This window comes from Rissa tridactyla, chromosome 6, assembly GCF_028500815.1.
Source record: "Rissa tridactyla isolate bRisTri1 chromosome 6, bRisTri1.patW.cur.20221130, whole genome shotgun sequence".
NCBI classification, from domain to species: Eukaryota; Metazoa; Chordata; class Aves; order Charadriiformes; family Laridae; genus Rissa; species Rissa tridactyla.
In genome coordinates this window covers 63,751,037-63,776,512 of record NC_071471.1, presented here as the reverse complement: position 1 = coordinate 63,776,512, position 25,476 = coordinate 63,751,037, and the positions used below count along the sequence as shown (strand labels likewise).

At 41.6% G+C, this 25,476-nt stretch overlaps 2 protein-coding genes and 1 long non-coding RNA gene across 6 annotated transcripts in view; 1 reads left to right on the top strand and 2 right to left on the bottom strand.

The window, feature by feature from the left end:
• Window positions 1-24,022, bottom strand: PLEKHS1 (pleckstrin homology domain containing S1). Of its 3 annotated transcripts, XM_054206473.1 has the most exons (16): window positions 23,896-24,022; window positions 22,216-22,331; window positions 18,264-18,403; window positions 17,125-17,216; window positions 16,913-17,019; window positions 15,429-15,563; window positions 14,049-14,124; window positions 13,266-13,373; window positions 12,489-12,572; window positions 8,891-9,001; window positions 7,766-7,881; window positions 6,265-6,474; window positions 6,053-6,154; window positions 4,017-4,152; window positions 3,129-3,217; window positions 1-1,438 (listed from the first exon to the last, which is right to left on the bottom strand). In XM_054206473.1, the coding sequence occupies exons 3-15, from the start codon at window positions 18,292-18,294 to the stop codon at window positions 3,149-3,151; spliced, it is 1,377 nt and encodes a 458-aa protein (XP_054062448.1). In that variant the 5' UTR covers window positions 18,295-18,403; window positions 22,216-22,331; window positions 23,896-24,022; the 3' UTR covers window positions 1-1,438; window positions 3,129-3,148. The 3 variants fall into 3 exon arrangements, with proteins under 3 accessions (XP_054062448.1, XP_054062447.1, XP_054062449.1); XM_054206472.1 differs by lacking the exons at window positions 22,216-22,331; window positions 23,896-24,022 and adding an exon at window positions 20,830-22,202 and having other exon boundaries at window positions 2-1,438; XM_054206474.1 differs by lacking the exons at window positions 12,489-12,572; window positions 22,216-22,331; window positions 23,896-24,022 and adding an exon at window positions 20,830-22,202 and having other exon boundaries at window positions 3-1,438.
• On the top strand, window positions 5,831-8,881 carry LOC128911483 (uncharacterized). Its single transcript, XR_008467093.1, has 4 exons — window positions 5,831-6,298; window positions 6,381-6,521; window positions 7,402-7,571; window positions 7,818-8,881. It is a non-coding gene; the product is annotated as an uncharacterized LOC128911483 (long non-coding RNA).
• The window catches only part of CASP7 (caspase 7), a 24,184-nt gene continuing 21,456 nt past the window's right edge, over window positions 22,749-25,476 (bottom strand). Inside the window, exons 6-7 of one of the 2 annotated variants that reach the window (XM_054206477.1) lie at window positions 25,170-25,308; window positions 22,749-24,552 (exon numbers count right to left, since the gene is read on the bottom strand). In XM_054206477.1, coding sequence (XP_054062452.1) covers window positions 24,329-24,552; window positions 25,170-25,308 — 363 coding nt within the window. In that variant the 3' untranslated portion in view covers window positions 22,749-24,328. The remainder of the gene's footprint in view (window positions 24,553-25,169; window positions 25,309-25,476) is intronic. The other variant, XM_054206476.1, reaches the window with a different exon arrangement.

Sequence of the window (25,476 nt, the reverse complement as noted above, 5' to 3'; positions counted from 1 at the left end):
CCAGAGATTTAGCGGAATTTGCTCATTTGAAGGAAAGGTAAAATTTTCACATTGGGAAAAACGTTACAGAATGAGGTTGATCTTGTTTTTTAAGGGTAGCTTTTTTTAAAAAAGGTTGTTTGGTGACTCAGCTGCAGGTTTCTGGGAAATTACAGGTAGTCTTCGGAGAATGAGGAGAGGCTGTGTCAGGACAAAGTGAGGTATTTGCAGAATACAATGTGTTGTAAAGCGTTAATGCATTTATTAATCACATGTGGGCAGACAACTTCACACACCCTACCAGAATTTACTGTACCGATGTCAATTCCATATTGTATTTGTCTAAGTGTTATGAATCAGCCAATATGTGACATTAATTATCTGCATTTATCACTGTGTAAACTGACATAATGATCAATTATGGGGTAACACATCAGTAACTGTTTACCGACGTACAGAATTAATCCCTCAGTTTTCTGAAATGTTCTGGAATTATCCTGTGTGGGTTATATCTACCCAAATCCTATTTTTGTCCAAAGGTAACATTCGTCCACGGCGGAGAGGTGCAGCATGCGTTGCGCAACCCCTGCTTGGGCAGCAATGCCGCGTGCGGGTGCCACGGTGGTGGGTCTCCTCCACCCCATCACCATGTACGGGTCACAGCTGCTTTGCTAGTTCACCTCTTTTTGGAAACGTTTCTCTATGAAGTGCCAGGAAATTGCGTTACAGCTGATCTCACCTCTTTTGCTCACCCATAACTGGAGAACAAGGTATTTGTCTCACAGTTCAGTGACATATATGACCACTTTCAGGAAACGTTTGAAAAAATGTTGAAAGAATGCAGGATGTTTGGTCTAAGAAAGGAGAGAAGGAAGAACAGGCAGAAGAAAACACCTTCCAGAATGAAGATTTCTCTGGAGGCAGTGGAAATCAAGCATTCCCCATGCCCACTGACAACAGGGCAAGAAAAAATCAGGTTAATTTTCTAAAAAGACCGTCTAGGATAAATACTAGAAAAAAACTTCCTAATTATACAGAGAGATGAGTCTTGGAACAACACAGGAAAGTTTGGACTTCCCTTTTCTGAAGCTCAGTAGAAGAGCTCAGGCAAACCGTGGGCAGGAAAGGTTGAAGGTGACATCTTCAGTGGATACTCTTGAACTAGGTGATCTGTGATTTTAGGATTCAGGCCTAGAGGACTGTCCCAGCAGGCTGACACAGTTACAGAGCTGGAAGAAGCCTTGTGTGGTGATGGCAAGCCATCCCACCTCTCAGAGACTCCTCAGGCAGCAACGGATTTGTTGTGCTCCAAAAGGGAGGGCGGAGCAAAGGAGTCCCATGGCAGCTTTGGAGGAGAGCTCCCAAGGAATGTCTTTTCTTCCATTGTCAGCCTCTGTAGTTCCAGAACTGGGGTGTCCCTCTGTCTTCATGCAGAATTCAGCACAAACAGGCCTCTGAACTGAACAGAAACAGAAATAGCAAAAAGTGATCCTTTCCTGCCATGAGAAATACGCGTGTCCCAAACGCTCTTAGCTCAAAAGCAGAAGAGACAGGCTGTGGACACATTCAATCTGGAAATTAATCTTTCGAATAGGAGCTGAGTCTGAATAGACTGTATGAATATTTGGGTTTATAACGATTTTTTTAAAGTCCAGACTGGATTTTAAAGGATGTATACAAAGCAAATTCACTACTGGAGTAAGTGGCACCGATGCTGATTTTAGTGAGCGTAGGCTCTTTCTATAGTAACTGACTCGGCCTAATTCAATTGGAAGCCGGACAAATACCTCCTTTGGGCCTAATCCATCTTAATCAAAGCTTATATAAATCTCTTAAGATCAATAATCCTATGCCTGCTAAACCCAGTAGTTATTTTGGTTCTACCTGGCAAGACAAAATTATTTGTACTCAAAACCAGTGATTCGTTTTGTTGCCACATCATTGTATATGAACCCAACCTATTTTACAGCAATATCTATGTATGTCAATATGTCCGAACACAAGCACATATACACAAATGTGTACACATCCATAGGTATGTGTTCTGCACACACGCCATGTCACACCATGTTTCTGTGAGCAACAGAGGTCACTGTAGCACAGCACAAAGCTCCCTTTTGGCATCCAGCAAAGGCACCCCTGCAGCAGCTCCACGTCAAGGACCAACAGGTTTTGGTGTGATATTAGCCGAAAATCAGTCGCGTTTCTATGATAGCAATGGAAGCAAGACATATTCGCAAATAAATATTGACAGGAAATGTCCTTGTTTGGGATACAAATAAGCACTTGCTCTGGAAGTGCTGCAATACCGGGGGCGTCCCCGTGGTCGTACTTGGTAGCATCGAAACTCTTTCAGTGAACTCTGTTTGCGCTGTGCTGAGTGCACGTGCCTTCCTGTCTATCCCATTTCTCTCTCGGGTTTTCCCAGCTGTCTTTACCAGTAGCACTTCCACAGAGCAGGCCAGCCCTCCTCTCTCCCAAATCCATTCATTCATTCTTCACTTAGGGCTTATTTTGGCTGCCAATGAAACCACAGGTGCTCCAGACACATTCCATTTCTCCCACCAGATCTTTTTCCTGTCGTGCCTTGAATGTATTTTTGCGGTTGTAACCTAAGAGGGGCATAACACAAAAGGAGGCCCCCCCGAATCACTACACAACGCTCTCTTCACCAGCCTTCCTTCCAACACTACAGCTCTCAGCTTGCCTGTGCCTTTCTGGAGTTAAGGGAGAACATGGGAACACATGGCTTTGTTCCAAATGTAAGTTGTTTCCACACCCCTAACTGATTAGGAGCACAGTCTAAATCAACGTGACTCAGCGTAAAGTGGTGAGCAGAGGTGTGAACCAGTATTTTCTACTGAAGTACTGAGTTTACACGGGGCAAAAGTTTCATAAATTACTTGGCCCGCAGGTTTTTTCACGTAGCTGAAATACACGCCAACATGAAATACAAGCCAAACACATGCCATTCATGTCCACAAAACAAAAGTCATTAGGACATACAATGAAAATGAAACCCACGTTCTCTATTCTTTGTACTTTAGCAACAAAAGACATCTGGCAGCTCTAGAAGATAAAGATTTACCTCCATACACTATATATCATGTTCTTCTCCCTGATCTTTTCCCTTGAACTTTGGCACTTACTTAATCATCGAGGTCATCTTTCAGGAACATGAGCAGCCTTTAACATGGAAGATATCTGAATGTGGAATCCTACATACAGTAAGTTTCACCTTAAAAAAGGAAAAAAATAAGAGAAATTTTAATAGCTTGTTATACCTGATCAACGTTTGTGCTACTACCTAACTTGTATTTTAACTAGCTAAATAAAAATGCCCAGTTAAGAGAGATGAGTATTTTTTTCTTGCAGAGACTGGCTTTCTTTTCTTTAGATTGCCACAGCATCTGGAGACCTCAACCTTCTCAGCAAAACTCAAATGGGAATGTGTTCAGGTATGGGTCAGAGAACCTGGATACTGAAATATGAGTCCATCTGACAAAAAGGTAGGTATCAACATGTAGCAGATCACAGTGGTGTTAAGGCATCACTTAGAAATCTCCCACGTTCCTCAAAAAAAGTGGTATCACACAAGGAGATGTGTAGTGCTTGACACCCAATAGGAGGTGGGTATCTAGGGCTCTGCCCTCAATACCTAAAACCACTATAAGCAACTACACATCCACTGGAGGCAATTGTTTATTTCCCAAAGTTTGCAATTCATGGGCCTTAACAAAAAATACCAAGTAACTCTCATTTATGGTTGCCCGGTAGTATCTCCTGGGGTTGCTCAGACTCTTTGAGATCAAGTCCTTAAACACAGCAGTGCTGATCTTGCATTCCCCAAATAGCCCAGAAATAAGAGATGCTACATCAGAATGATGCTGAGGAGCTATTTGGTACTGAAGTTATTCATGCCAAACTGAAACTAGAGTAAACTGGTTTGAATGGAGCAGCTTGAAATGCAAGAAGCTACTCGCTTTCTCATTCGGCTTGATTCATTTGACTATCACCTTCAGGTTTGTCAAGCTTACCTCCTTTCTTGTGGACCTGCTGATGAAGAAGTAAGCCTCCTCCACGTCCTGCGGTTGCAGGTCATTCACAGCCACTATATGGTCTCCGTGGTTAAACAAACATCCCAGATGGCGAGGACCAGTCCACTGTGAGACGCTAGGGTATTTGGAGGACAGATAATAAAGGAAACATACGCGATATCCAGTTACTGCTAATAGAACGGCGATGGTTAAACAGGATTGCATTTATGGTACTGCCCTCTGGAAATAACACACAGGCTGAATGACTTTGCAGCTTTTTGATTTGGTTCTAGCTGAAACCAAGCTGCTTCACCCATCTCCACCCGTCCTCCTAAAAGCGCACGTGACACTGACATTGCAGCACGTTAACAAGTGAGAATGGTGCTAGCAAGGTCACCGGTGAAAGCCGGGGATTCCGGTTCAAAAGCAGCGGGCCAGACACGCTGCAGATGTTCTAGCTTGATGTTTGAGTGAGATGATTTCCGAAGTCATCCCAAAAGAATGAAATTAAAACTTATTACCATGTGTTTTATCTATGATCTAACTGCAAGGCTCAGAGACCCATTGCTGTCCTGACAGGACCCTTATGCAAATTCCAGTGTCTCTTTCGTGCTGGTCTCTGATAGACTCTTCTTAACAACAAGCTATTTAGGACTAGCTGAGCTGTCAGATCTAGTGCTCTCCCTCCCGGAACAAGCCCCGAATTCTTTCAATATGAATTTTCACTGAGAAAGCTCTGTAAATTTAGATATCGATCGAATTATTGAGGTGGAGGCCCGTTTCCAGTCCCTTTTACAATGCTGTTTTTCCTTCTTGCTGACAGTGGCTGAAACAAAATGTGACTTGCTGTGCACACAGTGCATCTGATTAGTGTAAACACGAGAGCAACAGCAAAAGGCAGTCTCCGTGATGTGTGGTGGTGAAAGATCAACAGGCAGAACAGGAGTATGCACCGAATGGTTTTTCTGCTCCCACTGCTTCATCCTAGTTATTGATATTGAAGGTCTAAGGAGAACACTGATTTCCAGTGAGGCTAATAAACAGATGTATGTGCTCTAGCCCTTAACACCCACTTGTGAAAATCTCTGCCTAGCACTCATTCCTAGCACTGAACCAGCGCTGGGATTAATTTGGATTAATTCCAACTCATGGCAACTTGATCTATGTAACGTCATTTAAGTTTTCGCTTACAGCTCATGCTTCACTGGAGAGACTCAGAGTGCTTTGCAGGTGCTACTGCTTAAATGACAAAATGATGTGATGGAGGTCTATATGAGGGACACAGGCTAATAAGTTAAAGGAAAAAAGATAAGAAAGGGTGAGAGGAAAGAGAGTGAATCACTGAATTTATTAGGTTTGGAAATGGTTCCCTCTGTGCCAGTGGGTTCCATATTGTCACCCTTTCCAGTGTTTTATGGTATATGGCTTTCCGAAGATCTGTCATCTCTTTCCACAAATTCTCCTTTTCTTCATAAGACTTAAGTATACATAAGGGGGTACAGAAGTCAAATGAATGGGACTTGAAATCTGTCCCTTGTATGTGCTTCCTAATTTTTGGCTTTATCATCAATAACAAAGTGTTATTGGCCACCTATGCTAAAGCCTGTAAGATTTTTGGTTGAAAGGCCCTATTTACCCTATCACAAGATATATCCCCTCACTATATCTCTGAGACACGCCACCATAATGATTCACCAGATCAAAGGTAAAACTGGCTAGCAGTGATTAGGTGACTTCACATCAACATTAGAAGATTAGCATTTGGGGTGGGACTTCCTTGCAAATTATTACACAGCACGGCAAGGTATCTTGGTTCTACATAGCCCTTTTCAACAGCAGTTGAAATAACAACTCAAGTACATTAAGAGTTAGAAAGAGCAGAAAGGAATCACTGAAGTTCCAGCACAGACTGACCCTGCTCTGTTCTGCACTGCCAAAACTGTACATGGATGTGTGTGGTTGTACCCTTCTGTACCTACACTGATTGTCTCTCGTTCACATCTGACAAGCACCATCAGAAGACATCCAGAACTTACCATATTTGTCCTGCAGCTTCGGTAAGTTTTAGGTAGCTGTTAATATCAGCCAGGGGGACAAAAATATCCAACATCTGCAGTTTGGTCTCATCTTTAACTTGACTGTGAGAGAAAACATCAGAGAGCAGGAACACTCTACCAGTACCTCAACTGAAACCCACAAAGAAGACACATCTGTCTTCTCTGCAACGAAAAATGGAGAGGACACTTACTTGAGCAGTATAGACAACTGAACCACTGAAAGCGGTAATGAATTTTGCCTTCCCTGGAGGGCTGGCTGCTGGCTGGGGCTGCTTTCAGGGAGTTTTAGGTCTCTCTTTGCTTCCAGGTCTCTTGGACATGCACCGTTGTCTTGGTGTTTGGGAAGAGATGGGAGCCCATCACGTCTGCATGGGAACTGGCAGCTCTCATCCAGCAACCTACTGAAGAGGAACCGTGATACAAAAATTAACTCGTTTGGCCATTCCAGGTAATCTTGCTGTGTTTGAAGCTGGATCAAATAGCTGTCAGTGAAGCAAAAGAATAACAAGTTCTTGTAGAATATCCAGTGGACAAAATTACAGCTAAGTAAAATAAACAGTCCATCCAAAAATGGACCATAAATCCCAAATAAACCTTTTCATTATTTAAAGACTATTTATTAAGCCTGAAAACATTCCAGCTAACAACACGCCTTGACGAAGAAACTGAGTACAGATTGTTGGCCTTGGCTGTACTGGCTTCTGCAAGGATGTAATGCTGTCCCATGGGAGATACAATAACTCAGATGTGCTTGAATGCTTTTTATTTGATGAGCCACGTAATTCCTGGAGCCAACTCCCCTCCATGCCCCAAACAGCACCAGGGTTAGTAGCAGAAGCTGCTCCTGGTACATTTTAACTGAGATGGCATAGGCTAGCGAGGTTTTTACAGTAATTCCCTCCAGGGGCTCCCAAAGAAATAGATGAGCTTGAATAAGTCTACTGGAATAAGCTGTTTTGTGGGTCTGCATTTCCAATTGCCTCCCACTATGTGGCATAAGACCTGACTGTCTGTAGCTGGCAGGCCATAGCGAACAGCTAAGGACCAGTCTTCTGGCTCAGGAGGTAGGCTTATAGCATGTAGGCACACTTCTCTTCAGTATACTGTGCTATATCGCGGAGGTTGTAAAGTTTCCTTGTGGCCCTACAACTGTCATACAAAGTTCAGGTCTTTCTTTGTGTCATGCCGAACACTGTACCTTCAAAGTACACAGCATCAGACCCATTCTTTGGATGGGAAAACGGAAGGAAAGAGACAACCTACTCAGGATCACATAACTTCTTACTGGAGTTAATGCCCCATGTCTACCCTTCTCTTTTAACCCCTAGATAACATTGCCTGCTCTGAAGAGCACCTGTCTGAAATGTTGCTGGAGCTTAGCTGCGGTATCTGAGTCAAGTGGCGGGCTGTTATGTCAAGAAAACCTAGAAAAAGTGTGAATCAACAACAAGCGCTGCATCCTACAGTCAGAGCCTGTCTGAATGCAGGAGTTTGCAATGTGAGTTTTAATTTCACTTTGATGAGTTCGAATTTCGCTCTGGTATTTCCACAAGTTCTGAACCAAGACTAAAGAAGGACTCATTCTAACAAGATGCAACCTCTAGATATTGTTATGTAAATACCATAAATGATAGTTCTATCTGTACCACCATATCACTTTTAATTTGCAAACCTTAATGAAGTTTTACTTACAGTGATTTCATTGACATATAAATGTTCTCCTTTACTGGGTTCTTCTGCACAGGCTTCTCTTGCACAGAGACATCAGACTCAGCTGTATGGTCAGGCTTTGATACTTCAGCAGCGCACTGTTGGAAACACATAACAACATAAGACGTACATATCCTTGCCCTGCCTGCAGAAAAAAAATCTTAATTTCCTTATTTCGTTCAGTGATTGTGCTGTTTAAAGACATCGGCTAATATAGCTTGGCTTTCCCCACATAACTCGCTTCCCAGAAGCCGCGAACAAGAAAGGTGGCTCAAACTTACAAGTTAATGTTGTCTGGTATTATTGACTCTACCATTTGCTTCCCTTTCAGTTTGGACATAACCAGCTTATTCAAAAAATACCATCACAAAAATTTTGTTACGTTTTCATTTACGCACTTTGAAAAAAGTCTTGTGGTTTGGGTGTACTTAACTTAAAGCACTTCGATTATGTGACAAAATCACGTTGCTAATGTCCTTCAGTTAGCTGTACGGTCTTGGGAGAGAGGCAGTGACTTCTGCAGGAGCTGGAGTCCATTCCTCCTGACCACCATATGGGAAGCCTGGAGAAATCAGCCTCCCAAATTACATGCCAAGATTCGTTTAAAATAACCAGTATGATTCCTCCCGTTCCTTTGTTTCACAGTGAAATGCAGACACCAAAATGTTTCACAGTGTTTTTAAATTACTGCTTGGTTTTATGCAGCTTAACGATGCTTCAACCGAATTATATTTTAAAAGATATGAAAATAATATACAGCTACATTTTCTAAATGAAGCTTTCGCTTTTGAAAAAAAAAAAACAACAACCCAACCTTGTGATGCAATAGGCAAAAGCCATTTACAATGAAACAGTCAATTTGGGGAATTTCAACAAAATCAGCAATGTTTTTGTCAAAATGCCACTTTCTACCAGAAAGATCCTTTTAATGAGTCTAGTGTATTTTTTCTTGTACAAATGAAACCTCTGTTATCTACTGCTTTATCTACATATTCCTTTTGCAAGGTACTAGTGGTTCCTCATACTGGTTCCTTTTTGGCTCATTAAATGTCTCCTGTCTCCTTGGAGCTATTAACAAACCAGCAGAACCCACAACCAATAAACTACCTTTGCTAAAACACTGCGGGGAGTTTGGTAATAGTCTTCTTCGTCCTTTTTGATGTCTTCATCTGTATCTGACGACAGCAGGTTTTCCTCACTCTTTCCGAGATCTTCATCCTGTTAAAAGAATGGGTTTGTATTTAGCAAGGTCAGTTATACAGATTAACAATGTATTTTTCCATTTACATTGTTAATTTAATAGAATCAGCAAATATCCACAGAGAACCGAGGGAGACATGTTTCTCCTTGAAGTGAGATACGCCTCAGAGCCAGTCTGTTTTAGAAACAAGGTTTCTGTGTTCGTGGTCCTTCTTGTATTTTTGAGATTCGCTGCACACGGACAAAACCGGCTACTGGCATTAGTACTTCTCATGGATGGATCCGTGGTAACCGGGCAGTTGCAATTGACTGCGTGCTCACAACCGGTTAATTTGTAGAAAAATCAAGTGGGTTGAACATGTCATGCAGGCATTTAGGGTCACTTGCGTGGAAAAGACTTTTTACTTGCGCTCAGTTCTGAAGTCCTTACACTAGGAAAAACATCTGTAGGAAATCTCGAAGTGTATCGGGATATATTTGTCCTTTTTAAGCACCTTTTAACGGCTACCAAGTGAAGAATGGATCTGGGACTTCCCTGACTAATGAGAAGTCTGTTAACTCATACTTCTCCATGATCAGGAACATACTCTGGAGATCTGACATTGAATCCTTCGTGTCCTGAGTGATATTTTGCCTTATTAAATACCTGAAATACTAGAGTTTGTGGTAATTTGGTAAAACAAGGAGACATGAATTGCTCCGGTAAGTTTACCTTTCTAAGTCACAAATATAAATTATTTATTTTTATGTCTCCTTGTTGACTTCACTATAATGAAGAGTATGGTAATTAGTATTTAGCTGCCTCCTAATGCAATTCTCCATGCCGTGTTTGTGATGCAGCAGTTGTTTGTCTCTCCACTTACATCCTTGGTTTCCATGGTAATCATTTTAATAATTGCTAAATATGCCACAGAATATATTACTGTTTTCAAGGTAAAGTAAATTAAACTAATTACTTTCTTACATGTAAAGAGAAGAAACTGGCATTGAATAGGAATTAAAGATGATGAATGTATTTTTGTTCCTTCTTGGTATAAATGCCATAAAAAGCAGCTTATGCTGTAGGAGTCAGAACAAACCTGCAAATGGCCCTTCAAGAATTGCATAACAAAACCACAGCAGGACCCAGACTGGCTCTGTGGTCATGATTTAAAATCATCAACGAGTTTCCTAGTGACTTTTCAGGGGCTTTGGATCAATCAAACAAGTAAGCACTTGGGGAAAAGGGGGAAGAGGAGCTGATTTTATGGTTTTCAGATCCTCAGTCTCCTAGGAAATCTCAGAGAGCAGATGACACTCATCAGCTTCCCAAACTGAGCCTTCAGTCACTGACAGTGGCTACCTTTTGCCAAATAAAGGGTTTCTCCTTGGCACCATTGCAGACATTGGGGACAATGGGAAGGAGAAGGTTATGCTGCAGCACTGTGTTTCCCTAACGTGTTTTGCTGTTCCTCCAGGCGCTTTACAACCAGAGCAATACAGTTAACCCCAGTGTATAATTATTCGCAGACATACAGCTAAATGAGTACTTGAAGCCTCTGTTGAACCATGGTGTCGATCTACATTAGAGAGAAAGAGATTATGGAGAAAACTGGCTGTAGAGGAGAGTTATGTGTTGCCCTTGGACAGAGGAACTTCTCTTTCAGAAAATCAGGTGTGTCTAACAGATGTTGAAGACAGACTTCTGACGAGGATGCCTTGGTGCCTGCAATACACTAACGAGCAGTATGGGGTGATGCAAGTCAGGGCTCCTTATTTCGATGTATTTGAGGTATTGAAAGCTGTGTGTCAAAATAGCTGGTATTGAGTTGCTGAGCCGGATGTGGTTTGGTAGCTCCAAAACGTGGGCTGAAAGGGAGCCAGGTCCCTAGACATCTCCAGGGTCCCTGCCTGCGTGACGAGACTCAGCTGACATTGACAGGCCTGTTTGCATGAGTAATGGCTGCTGACCAAAGAGTTTTCAAGATCTGGGGCTGGATGAGGGAACCACTGATCAAAAGCAAAATTAATCAGATGATACTAGAAATGTGGAGTCATACTTCTAACAGGAAGTAAATACAAGGATTAATCTGGAAGTCAGCTGTCTAGGTATCACTGAGCAGAGAATAGATCCGGAGATGTTAGCGGATGCTAAACTTGTGAGGGAAGTGAGATATTTTTAGGAAATGAATAAACATTTTTGTTTCTGGTTAGCTGGATGGCAAGCTGCTTTGTTTTCACACCTGCTGAAACAGAAATATGATCTTCCTGCTATTCCTTCTGCTTCAGGCTAGAAAGGTAAAATCCAAACTCCTTATCTTTTAACCCTCATGGTCTGTCTGTCCTAGTCTGAACAGCTGCATATAACGCGTGATCTCTGAGTCACCTTAAGTTTGAAAAGAATTAATGAATGAGACAGAAAAGGCATGTCTAAGAAAGGGACAGAAAGAGAGCCTTGGTATGCATCCAGAGCTGCACTAGTTGAAATCAGACGCGGTGCATTTCAGAGGTCAGACCCACAACTGAACTATTGCAGCTTCACAAAGTACTGTGCATCAGCTGAGCTATGCTAACTGCCCATAGCATTGCAATGTAGTTTCAACTATTTTTTACTACTTTCCACTAAGTTTAGTTGTATTATCTCATACTTGCTGCCAGCCTACATACATGGGTGGTGACTGGAGCACATGATTTACCACCCTGTTAGCTATGATAGCAGAACAGATTCTTTTCCCTGTGTCTCAGACAATCCAGATCATAGTCCAATGCATAAACTGTTAATAAAGATGGGTTTAAACTCATCTGCCAAACTGTGTACTGGTGTGGTAGAGCCTTGGCTGTGCCTTCTGTTCTGTTGACTCTGCTGCAAAGGCAGTAAACCAGGGCAGAGGAATGGTGAAAACTATCTGAAACTGCTGCAGGTGTTTGTTCAGGGAACACAGGTCAGAACACTCAGGCAACAATACATGATAACATCCATCGTTCCATCTTTTTAAATCATTCCTGCCAGATATGGAAGCTAAATTACTTGAAGCTACATTTATGCCGACAGAAAGTCAGGCCTGAGGTGTGCCCCCATTTAACGAGCCCTTGTTCTGTACTTCAGTTACATTGATTCAATTGCTACTGGCAGAGGCTGGAGAAAGAAACCCTTTAGGAAGAATATGGCACAGCTGAGAAATGTGAGGGAAGGAGCAAATCCTCAAGCAGCGCAACTTCATAATTTTCTTGATCAAGTTTGCGACAGCTGCTACAAGTTGCAACAGCTGCACAGAAATTCTGAGGATCCACCTCTAAGAAACAAAGTAAACAAAGGATATTCCAACTGAGTTCGTAGAGGGTTATTTTCAGTGCTAAAGGAGACAACAGGCTAACCATATTTAGGATACTTCACAGTGAAAACCAACTCAGTGTGCTGGGAAAGTAGGTGAATGATCTATAGTTACAGATACTCAGGTGAGATGAGAGCCAATCGTCAATTCTGCAGACTGAACAAGTCAAGAGCCGATTGGTTTGTTCTGCTCACCAGGCTTGGAAAAACTCTTCTTGGAGCCTGATGAGGGCCAGGATCTGAATTAGGCCTGTTCTTGTCTTCTGAGGGACCATTCTCCTGTATACAAAAGAGAAATGTTGACTCCTCCTAAAGATAACACCGGAGGTGCTTCACCTGCATTCCGCTTCCTCCAGCTGGGCCGTTTGCTCACAGCTTTGTGACTGGAGAAAACCAACACTCCCCTGGCTGCTGTTCAGCTGTCACCAGAGGATGGGGACTGCAATTGCTCGGTGACAGCAGCCATGCTTTCCTTCCTTTCAATTTAAGTATCGAGGGAGAAGAGCTGGAAGGCACAGCAGAACTGGACCCAAACTCCTCTCTAGGCTTTACAGCCTGAGGAGGGAGACAAAGAAAAGCACAGTCACAAACCAGGAGGAATGTGGGAGGCAGCTGCCAAAACAATCATCACATGGCTTTGCCAAGGCATGTCAAAGCGAAGCCGCAGTGGCTTATTTCATGCCCACTAATCTTTGCCAGTCAGTTGAGAAAGCCAATGAATATCGTTGCTTATTGCCATCAAGACCTGCCTTTATTACGTGCAGACTTTACTCAAAAGTCTTTCCTTTGTGGGGATTCTCTGATGTTACCATCCAGGTCCTGCTCAGAAATCCCACCAGGGAGCAGAACAGACCGGGCACCCATTGCACAAGCTCTGAAGAACTTTTAAACGGAAAAAAGCAACTACACAAATCAAATTTCACAGTCACCCTTAGGACCAAACTCATCAGTAAGGATGGTGAATCTGTTTACCTTCTGGTAGCTTTGCCTTTCCAGGGAACTGATTGTACTTGAAGAATTCAAGAACAGTGGCAAAGAGGAGGGCCGGCTTCTGAATTCTGGATTTGGAAGATCTTGGGTCTACAAATAAAATGACAGCAGTATAAGAAGAGAAGCACCTGATGGGCACGGACTACCGTGCAACAACACACCCCACTTGTCCACATTTCACTTCGAATGGCTCAGAGAGGTTGTCTGCACGGCGTTTTTCCGGCAGACGTGGATTTGCCCTGCCTGCACTCTGAGCTGAGTGGGAGCTGTCGGGGTGCAAGTAGCTTAGTGCTGACTCTGAACTAGCAGGTCTGGCTGGCTGACAAGGTGCAGAAACTTGGGCCAGAGCTTCAACTAACAGAGCTTCCAGCTGCTCCTACACTGACAGACTAGATGTGGATCAGTTTGTAAAAGAGCATGTAAATATAACCAAAAAGCACACAGTAAGAATATCGCACAAGTTTTCATTCTGATGCATCAAAGGGGCAATTCATTGCAGCATAATGTCAGTCATCTCCTAATTTCCATGTGGCTTGCTCTTCAAAGAGATTCCTTCAATGTAAAATCAATCCCAGCGCAGACAGACGGTGCAATGCCTGCTTAATGCATAAAGCCAGGGTACAGGATTTATATGGAAAATGAATTTCTGATTAACCAAGGCAAGAGCCAACTTGCAAAGGCAAAACCAGGAAAAACTCTTTGCACGGGTTTCCAATGAAATGACAAAGTTCTTTCTTTCTAAAATCAAGTGCAGTAACACGTCACCTGAGGGCAGCATCCACCTCGTTCGGCCTCCCCGCAGACTGAAGACAACACAGTGACCCAGTCCTCTGTTTCCTGCCTGTAGGTTGGAACAACAGAAATGAGAACCTGCTCACAGGTAAAACACAAGCAAAGTCCGTTTGCCTCCCTACTTCTTCCTATGGGGCCCAAAATAACACTTCCTGAAATCAACGGGGAAAATCTGCACCTTCCTTTCAAGAGAGGGTGCTGGGGTGGCCACAGCCAGACGGGAAAGTGGCAAAGTTTGACGGCAGAGAGGTGCAGCCCGGGACTGGGAGCTAAAACATGTGCGGGGTGGGTACGTGTTGTGGGGGGAGGTTGGTGTACACAAGAGACATGGAGAGGTGGGACGGTGCTTTCTGCTTCATTTTCTGCGTGTAATACTTGGGCAAGCAGGATGAGAAACATGCCATGAAAGGAATCCTGAAGCCCTGTTCCACGCTTGCGGTGGAGTGAGTTGGATTAATTCTGGAACACTTCCCACGGAGCGAGGGCCGTGAGAGCGGTGCCCCGGGGGAAGGCGTGGGGTGGCACGCTCAAGTAACACAGAGGTATGTGTTTTTCTTCTGCGCTTACCAGCATTTCACACATCAGCTGCTCTTCTGCATAAAGGCAGAAAAAAAACCTGGAATGCTCGTGGCTGGGAAACTGAAGAGGAGAAGCTGGGAAGCAGCAGTAGAGGAGCACTCTGCCAAATGTCCTCCCTCACCTAACTGAGCTTTGGCTGTTCAGCTCGACAGCAGCAGTTTCTGCCCTTGCTGAGGACTGGACTTCGGTCTGGGAGAGCAGGGAGCACATCACCCCGCTGCAGTAACAGCCCCAGGCATTCCTTTTGGGATCTGTTTTCCCTCAGGGGAGTTTTCCCCTTAAATCTGCTGCCCTTGATTAACAATCTACTTCCCAGGGCAAGATTATTTCCTGTGATTTATCCATAAGGACCAGAAGCTTTCCTTAACTCTCAGGAGCCGCTGGGTGAGAAGACAAAGCTCTCTGCTCTTCCTTGACCCTTAGCCGGTACGGTTTGACACGGCACCGCCACCCCGATGTGCTGCCGCTGCCACCCCCACTCCCAGCTGCACGCTCCCACTACTTCCACATGTTGGACGTTGTAACCTGAACCCGCAAAAATTAACCTGGACGCAGGGGCAAAAAAACCCCCAAACGACTCAGAAAAGAGCAGTTTTCCATTGGATCAACCAGCTGAATCATTTCATCCCAGAGCTGCGCCATCCGCAGCCGGGACACAGGAATGGATGGGAGCGGCTGTGAAGCGGTAGGACCTTGCCTTGGGGCAGTGGCTTAGTGTTACATTAGCTTAACTGTAATGTCATGCTGCATACATACGCGTCTTTCTATGCCTACCTGCTGCTCCCGATGAGGTAGTAACATCTGTTTCCAGTACTGATGGACATCACCTGTTCAGGAACGCATTTAAACATCTTCCTCACCGTTTCCATAATTTCATAATTGCTTATGCCAACTTCGATATTTATGATTCTGTTGAGACAACCACACAAAACATCCTGTATAACTATACATACAAGCATACACACACACATATGTGTGTATGTGCATACTTTACTCGAAGTACAGCATAGCATGGTGAGATCTACATGGGAAAAGGTAAACATTTTCCCACAGAAAAAATTCTCAAGAAAATAAGCATGCACGTTCAAAACGGATGGTTGTTCAATGAAGAAAACTTCCAAGCAATAAAATAAAATCAACTTTTGCAAAGACTCATGTTCAGATTTTAGATCCTCATTTCTGAAAAAAGGGGCCGTTGGCCTAACACAGAATCTTGAAAAGCAATGATAGTAAGAAAAATTCCTGGCAAATGTTTTTGAACCACTACAGGACAATACATTTGATTTGAAACTAATTGTATATTAACAGTGTTTTAATGGAGGGGAAAAGGAACAGACAAAAAGTATTCTTAATGGATACTTAAATGGAAGCACTTCTTCCATTAACTTCCAAGAAGTTAAATTAGTAAAAATAATAACAACAATAATGATGGTAATAACGTAACCACAAAACATTGAGCAAGCAGAATTTTTTCAAAAGCTTCACAATGTAAATCCTTTTAATAGACGAAGCTCAACAGCAATGGGAGTCCAGTGACCTCCAAGCCTAACAATTCCAGGAGCCTGGAGCTCCAGGTCTGACTGGTAAAATCTTTACATTTACTGTTTCCTTTCTATGTATCTCACACCACATGTGACATGGTAAAGAGCGCTAGTACAAAGCCAAAGATACGCAGCCTTGCTGCAGTGGGCACCGTGCTGAGAAGAACGAAATGACGAACTCAAACAAGCCAAGCAGAGCAATTCCTTGTCGGATTAAGAGGCATCGGGGCAGCCAGCATCAGCCCACAGCGCTACGTGAAAGCCAGGAGAGCTCTGCACAACTTGCAAAGCACTTTGTAAAGGCGTAAGGTGGGAAAGGTTGTGTGCCACAGTTCAGAGTGGCGTAGCCCATCCTTACTCGCATGTAAGTGAATGCATAGCACTGTCCTCACAGGAGATAAAATACCTTCTACTACAGGAATACAGCCTTTGGGATCACGGAGACAAGACATCTGGTTTGCAGATACCACATCACCACAATCACTCGCGTAAACGTATCAAATTTCATCAAAACAATTTAGGATTTTTACTTCTCCATATATCACACGCTGTAACTTGCACCCACAGCCTACAAAAGACCAAAGGACTATTTTCTGGACTTCAGCAGGAGTTGGATCAAGAACCTCAATCGGGAACAAGTGTCTATATAATCAGTGGCCATTTAAGAGTGCTGATACATGATTTAAAATAGAAAGGTGATGCATTTGAGTTACATACTGATCAACAGCTATGGAGCCTTTTATGTTCTGGCCTTTTAGATACTTCAGGATGTATTTGCCCTTGCTGGATTTGGACAGGATGAAAAAACGCCTCTTCCAGGAATTCTGCCGAAGAGAAAGTAATTTGTCTCTCATTAAAATTTAGGATAGCAGAAAAAACAGGTGCTTGTTGAGGGATTGCTGGAACATGACTGATCTGTGCTAGCATACCTGCGAGTTGAGAAGTTGAAGAGGTGGTGATTTGATGAGGAAGCCGTGCTTGCAGACTGCACCTTCAGGGCAAAACGTATTTTGAGTCGTCACTAATCAAAGAGAAACGAACAGCACCATTACTTAATTTGTTGCCAATTAATCTCTTCCAAAGACCTGCTTGAACTGGAAATTGTTGCTGAGCACGGGGTTTCTGTGCTTAAATGGCCATAAAGCACGTTACAGTTAGAGAAGACAAACACAAATCAAGGCTATAAACCGTAGGGCCAGGCCATGCTCCTCTGTTAGTTTCCTGCTGACAATTGGCCCAAACTGTAAACAAATAATAGTGACTATGTATGTAGGGCGCTTGAAAGACATCATGAGTCTCTGACTTATTTAACTGGTCTTACTTAACTTCTGGAGTCTGGTCTTATTTAACTTCACAATCAGCGATCTGAAAGACAGTAAACAGCCCCCTAATGAAATCTGCAGATGGCATTCAATTCGGATAGGTTGCAAACGCAGCCAAGGGTAGATTTATCTTACACCCTGAATCATGATGTGACAACAGGCAAAAGTCTTACAAGTGAAATATGAGCTAAAACCTTCAGGGGGAAAATGCCTGACTCTATTTGCTTACAACCCTGCGTACTCTGTGGCCAGCTGTAGTTTAAGATCTGCATTTTCTAGTCACTGGTGGATTTCTGATCACAATCTCATTTTTATTAAGGCACTTTAACATTGGACGAAAGGAGTGACAATCCCATTACATTTTGTAAGCTATAAACTGTGTATGGGAAATTAAGATTTTTCTAAGAATCCAGTGACTGAAAGGAGCACGGTTTTAACGTTTTTTACAAATGGCAGTTCAACCTCTGCGTCAGGGACAAGAAAAATTCTGCTATAAAGGGAAATGCTGCATTTAGGACAGATTCTTTCAGGAAGGAAGCAGAGGGGCAGAATTAACACACGGTGTAAGTCCAGATGAGATCTCAACATTTTTCTGTAGGCTATTTTCCCTTGTTTTTCACCTCTTGTTTACTACAAAATCCTTGGCAGGTGGAGGGCAAAGAGAATGGTATCACATATGGATAAGAATGGATTGAAACCTGATTCAACCTTACTACTGCCAAATCTTAGCAAATGAAATTTTGTACCTGCAGAATTTCTTTTACTTGAAGAAGCCATCCTGATTGATTCTTCCACCCAGATAGGTAGTGAGGAGAGCAAAAACCTTGAAGCTAATCCCTTTCGCTTTGCTTGCTGCCGAGCAGCATCTCACTGCATGCATGGTTGCCTGAGAAAATAACAAAAATCTCACAAGTGTTTATTTTCATAATGATGATTAAACTATATAATATAAACATAGACCAATCTATAATAAACTATACAAATAATTAAAACAATTATTATTCATTTAAGCATAGTATTATACATAACGATATATTATAAAGTAAATTATCCATTATATGCTATAATATTATATTTATTCTACTATAATATAATTATAAAATTGCGAATAGTCAGAGACGATTTGCCTAGGAAGTGGCGAGACCTGCCAACAGAACTTCATTTTGCCCCTTCCTTTGCAGTAGACACAACACCTGTAACCTGGGAATATTGCATCCCATATATGTTTCTGACACTGCCTTAGCAGTGTGATCAGCCCTCTATAAAATAGGCATTGCTTGGCCTAAAGAGGTCAAAATCTATCTAGAAAATCTAATCATAACACTATAGTAATCACAATAAATTGCAAGTCTGTAGCATTCTTAATACAATGCCCTCAGAGCAGTTTATAAACAGTGATGAAATAAACTTTGCAGCTTTTGTAGAGGCGGAATAGTATTCTGATTTTTCAGAGGGGTACACAGAGAGTATCTGTTTTTATTTATCTCAACTTATTTTTGCAATGTCTCCTCCAATATTGCCAGGGAAATGGGATTCTCACTGTAAAGCTGAGCAGCAGTTAAATAACCTGCTCATCGGTATTAGCCAGGCTGCGGCAGAGACGGGAACAGAGGCTGGCAGGGAGGCAGAACCCACCGATGCATTTCCATGGTCTTCTCCGAAGTTTTTGTTAAATAACCCTTCAATAAAACATGCGGGTAGCGCGGTCTGTGGGATTTGGTAAGTGCAGGAACACAGGGATGGAGCATTTAAGTAAAAGGTGGGTTTGGTTAATGGGCTTCCATTGTGGGTTTTTTGAGCTAATTTGCCTTTTGGTGGTTTCCTTCGAGAGAACACCATTTGGGTGTCAGGGTAACAGAGCCAGACCTCCGCAGCACTGCTGTTCCTTTGGAATTCGTATGCGAGCTCTGCATTCTTCCCAAAGAATTGCATGCATGGTACCATGGCACTACATTTTGCACACTGGGCAGTTTTTTATTGTCTCGCAATTGCTTTCTTGTTTATTTAAAATCAGATCTAGTTTCTCTCATACACTTACATTTCCAATTTGTAATAGCATGTCTGTTTGTAACACCATTCAGGGAACTTTTCAAGTTTCCCTTTGCCTTACCCCAAAGCTCTCATTCCTTGCAAAATCAAATATTTTCCTTTCAGTAATTTGGCTTGAAGTTGTCCATTAGGTACGACAAGGTTACACAGTCTCCCAACATGTGTGCCACCTGAAGCTGCAAAGCCTCTTCTGGGAACGTTTGAAGGACGGCAAGTGCTGTTCTGTAGCTCTTTGCCGAGCTCCCTGGCCGGACTGAGAGACTTGAGGGGTCTCTTTTGCTTCTGTTTCGCCAGTGATTTACTCCATGGTGCCAGAAGTAAACACGGTATGGTCAGAAGTGGTGGTCAGAAATGGTTGGCTATTTTCTGGCCTCACTCACCTGACGTGGGGTGGGTTACATGCAATATTTCACCTCTGACACACAATTGAAGCTACCGACTTCCACACCTCCTGTTCCAGGCAATACCATACTGTAAATGAGAATGACCCCCTGCAAATTTAGGTCCGCTGGGGATCTCTGCAGAGCATTTCTGCCTGTCGTTTTTTGTTGTTTTTTTTTTCCGAGGGAAACCTTTGCGATTCTGCCTTTTTGGGAGAAAGATGAGTTGTACAAATGCTGGACAGACTGTGATAAAATTTACTGCTAAGGTTTTCATCTATAGCCTACCAAAAAAAAAAAAAGGACAAAAAAGCAATTTCCAAAACAAAAAATGACTGCACACAAAGTCAAACTTTTAGTGTCAATAGTTGCCTGGGGTTGCAATGAAAGGCAATGTAATATTCTTTTCAACGTCACTGACAGAGCCACCAGACTGACAGACTGGCAAACAATGCAAGTCTTGCGAAACAATGTTCCGAGAGCCTATGACAGGATAAAAATCTCTTCTAGGTTTCAGTAGAAGTCAAGATTTGCAGGTGAAAAGACAAAAACCCATGATATTACAGTTGTGCTATCTCACTCTGCATTTTGGGAAAAAGTTTTTAATTGTTGCGTTTAATTGTCTTTCCTGTTCAATGGAAAGCCATATTTTAAACAGATTACGTCTCGTTCAGAACAGACAATGCCGATTCCATGATTACACCCCCTCAGATTTTTGTATGCCTGGTATTAAGAGATTTGATTGCTTTCAACCTTTTGAAAGGCAATGAGGCACTTCAGTCTAAATGCAAATAAAATGCGGCAAACGATCAAGACATAGGCTATTATAAAACTTCAAAAATATAATACCAAGAGAAGGAAAACAAACTATGTTAATACTTACAGGCAAAATGTCTTCATGGCGTAGAAGGTCTTAGAGAAAAACACCTTGAATTATTTCCAGATTCCCTGTGTTGCCTCCTGCAGCAAAACTCGATGTGACCTTGCCCTGCCTTGGGACTGCCTTCTTATAGTCCGTGTATAAATACAAACACCCTGAACTATGACCCACAAGGAAATTCCTGTTTCTGCCACAGGAAGCAAATTAAAAACTATTCTGAAAGGGGAAATCCAGAAGCTTAATATTCACTTACAAGCAATGAAAAAGTATGCACATTTGAGGCAGCCATCAATGTCTCCTGTGCAGAAAAAAGCCTGGAGACAACTTGCTTTTACTGGTTCAGCTTTCTAAACAGTCCCTTTATTTCCCCCGAGCTGTGTCTGAAATATCATATCCATGACTAGAAGATAAAGCAACATCAAGAACCCTAAAAGAACATAAAGTACTGTAAAATGTAACCAAGCTCAGATTTAAAGAACAGAATTTACTTAACATGCAAGAGTGAAGCAGGATTTCTTATGCTACCTACGTAATGACAATTACATCGGGGGTCAATGTCTGTCTTGGTTATAAGTGAATATTTTGGATTCTATTATACATTATATAATATTAATGCTTTTTGGACACAATCTACAGTAATGCTCCATCTGGCAGAGACACTGGTCCCAACACAAGGGAATGTTTTAGTCTCTCTCTTGCTACCACTGTAACTTACCTTTCCTCCCTGTAAGTTGCTTTTCCTCTCTGGCAGCATCTTCAGGTATTTTATGCTGATCTCTGTATATTTCATATACTAGAACTAGTGCAAAGGTTGTTTAAGATTCAGCCTCAACTTCTTCCTTTCGTTGTACGTCAGCAGGTAGAACTCCTGCGCTTCTTTGCGCCTATCGTCTTTTTTCCAGGAAACCTTTGGTCTAGCAGGAGATCTCTTGCAAGTGCTGAGAGTGCCTTGTTTGCTTGCCACATCAGAGCACTGAAGAGCTTCGACTAACACTACAACTTTGCCTTGTTTCTTAGACAGAGAGCTACCATCTCACCTGTAAGTTGAAAATTCCCAAGCTGTCCTTATTTAGATTCTGTCATGGTAAATGTACAATAAAATCTGATAAAGATCTGCTTTGTCCACCTTTTTCTTTTTTCCTTTAAACATTGTGTCCAATAGGGCGAACAGCTTTTCCTGGTCCTAGAGAAAACTCACTAATAGTAACTCCTGATTCTTTCTCAGCAGTCCCTTGGAGGCTGGACCAGGGACTATTTCTAGTAAGTTTTATATTTTCCCAATGCTTCTAAGCTGAGATAAATTTGCTATAGCTATTTTTTTAAATAAAATATCAATCTCAAAGAACTTTTAAGAAAAAAGCACGACGCAAGAGGAAATGTTCTCCTTACCTTTTATGTTGTTACATTCCTTGTCATTATTTTAAAAACTTAAATGACCTGTTTCAGAGCCCCTACTTGCTGCTTTATTGTTCCCAAGGCTCTCTGGCTTCAGAGCTACAATGTATCTGAATAAAAGCATAGTTTTGGAGACAGCGGAATATTGTTATCAGACATTTAAAAACAGGCTAAACCTTAAGCAAATAAACACTAATGAACTCTAAAGAGCTTCCAGAGAAGTAACAAATACTGAAACGTCGCCTGGCCATCCGGTTGGACTCGATGATCTTAAAGGTCTTTTCCAACCTAAATGATTCCATGACACGTTTCTCACGCTAAAACAGGAGTATCTCTAATGCCAGAAAACAGTTAAAGATGGAGCTATTTGCCAGAAGTAATAGAAAGAACATTTTCATAGGAACTGCTAGACCACTGTACAGTTTACTATATAAAGGCATTTTATACACAGGGCAAGATGAAGTGCTGGCAGATCAGGATACTTCCATTAAAATATTTTCAATAATTTTGGTTTGCTCTAAGAGAGGACGTGGCCTGCCTAAGCCAAGTCACCCAATGCCAGCTTACTTTTCTAAACTACTTTTCAACTGACACTGTAAACCTCGTCTTGAAAAGATGCTGAAGACCATCTGCATTCTCGGCTGAGAAAGGTTTTGGGTTGTATTTTGTTTGGTTTCCACTTCACCAGATTGAGTGACAAACATGCAGATATTCATAGGAAATTTTAAAAAAAGGTCTTTATTGATTTCATACGTCCATAACGCAATAATTTATTTAATTCGAACAACTGTAAATTTGACTTATGAAAAAAAAATATATGTCTCACTATGCCACAATATTTGTAAGAAAATAAACCTATTAATTTGGTAACTTGGCTTTAATAGTATGCACTTATTTTATTAGAAGATTTCAAAAGTGTAGAGAGTACATTAACTGGGAAAAGGGTGAACAACTAATCATTTATCAGTTTAACCAAATCATTAAGCTTACTTTTTTTGAGCTAGCTACCAACTTTAAAGGGAATATAAAAGGTAGGGATATAAACATCACTGACATAACGCCAAAATACAAAATCAAGACTGTAGAGTAACTAAAAAGACACTTCTGGTTTCTGATTCAAGCAAGTATTTCCAGTCTTGGCAAAAGTCCTCACAAATAGAAGCTAAATCTAAACATACATTTGTTACTGGTACATATAATTTTATCATTTCAGCATTAAATTTTAATGTTTTATAAAAAAGCCTTGGCATTAAGTTTCTGTTGGTTCAAAACTTGTCAATCAATAACCAGACATTCTCATTTCTACAAGCAGAAAAACTGCAATACCACTGTTTCAGGCCATTCTGTCAGTTAATTGTAATTTGCAAGGCAAAAATCTTTACAATGGTGCTTTAATAAGGCATCATCCAATTACTGTTTGCCAATCTTTTACAAAGATTTTCATTTTGATTTTTCTATTTGTTACATTTCCATACTATTCACGTAAATCATCCACAAATATTGATTTTTTTATTTATCCATCTTATGCTAGTGACAAGTAAATTGACTTCCAGATTAAGCACAGAGCAACCATTAATAATAATCTCATTAATGATGTTCATAAAAGGAAATGAATATATTAGACTAAGAAACACCCTTTTAAGTAGCTACAAACTGTTTCATCACAGGACATACCCATAATATGGTGGTCTTTGGACATTTCAGAGGAAGTTATGGTTCCATGAGCTATCAGTGAAAGAAAAGTTGGAGTCTCACAATTTAATTTTTTTGTCCTTAAGTTACAATCTGTTTTCTTGAATAAACCTCTATGGGTCAGGTAGCTGACTCTCAAAACATCTTCAATTGCCATAAATCATGACAGCCACACTGAGGGAAATCAAGATACAGTAATTAGTATCAGCTATCAAGTCAGCCCACAGCATTTATTTCTGCTTTGAAATCTTGCATATTGTCCATCCATCAGATACCCCAGCTTATACAATATAAAAATCTAGTGTAATTACAATATAAAAATCTAGTGTAAAAATGTATTACTCCAGTTTATAATCAAATCTCCACCCAAAACCATATCCTGATCTTTCATCACTGCCTGCATTAAAATACACTTTCAGAAGTAAAGTTCCTTAGTGAGCATAGAGACCACGCAGGGAATCTGCTTCTTCTCACTGAAGCGTGGATCATCAGACTGTGATTCAAAATTTGTGGCAACCACATAGTTGACCCGTGTGAGGATCTGCATGATCTCAAGTTGTTTTCCATGCTCATTTAGCACAGAGCACAGAGACTGCACAAACCAGGAGCCTCTTCCAGGATTCCTCCAGGAGTAATAACCTTACAGGAAAGACAGATAAGAAAGCACATGGGGTTATTTTTCCTCTTTTTTTTTTCTTATTATCTTGTGCTGAAGAATGGAATTGCAGAGAGATATGTACTAATTAGTGTGAAAGATTCTGGGCAAAAAGTAACAATGCACAGACAGAAAGTTTAATTCTTAGCGCTTGTGTCACATATCCTACTTCATTAAAGTGTAGAATAATGTATATTAACTGTCCAAACCGCTTCTCTACTTTTGCATTTGGGAAATTGCAAGAAGTTTTAATGTTTTTCCTCTCCAAGAATAAGTTTTGTGCTGTAACTGTTCCTCTTCCTGCCTTCATCCCATACTCACTAAACTGGGACATGGAAGGGCAGGTTTCCCAGAAAATGGTACTGCCTTCGCCATCTGTAATGTCTGTGTCTTCTCACCTGACAAATCCGGGCTTTCTCCTGTTTCCGCTATAGCTTGTGTAAAAGGGGTGGATGCAACACACTGGCCCCACATACACTGGGCCTTAGTGTTTTGCCCCTCAATGTACAACATATCATCGATAAGGGTCAGTCAAAGATCAAGTCAATACGGGTGATAAATTGTTAAGCTTCTGTCCCCACCCTGACCCCCTTTTCTTTACCTGGCACTGTGGAATACGCAAACAGAAAATCTGCTTCTACTGGGATTTTGTATCTCGGATTGGCGTCTGTTTCCAGAGTCTCATTTGCAGGTCCAGAGTCAGTTTGTATACCTTCATCAAATTCGGAGCCTCTGCATGCCTGAAAGCAGCGAAGACAAAGATAACTTGTCCAATAAGGAGAAACAAGGTTTTAGAAAAATAAGTATAACTACATCTGCTGCAACTCCCATATAATAAAAAAGAGAATTCAGACCCATGGTATGACAGTTAATACTGTTTGAAAAACAGCTGTCTTTAAAAGCTTAAG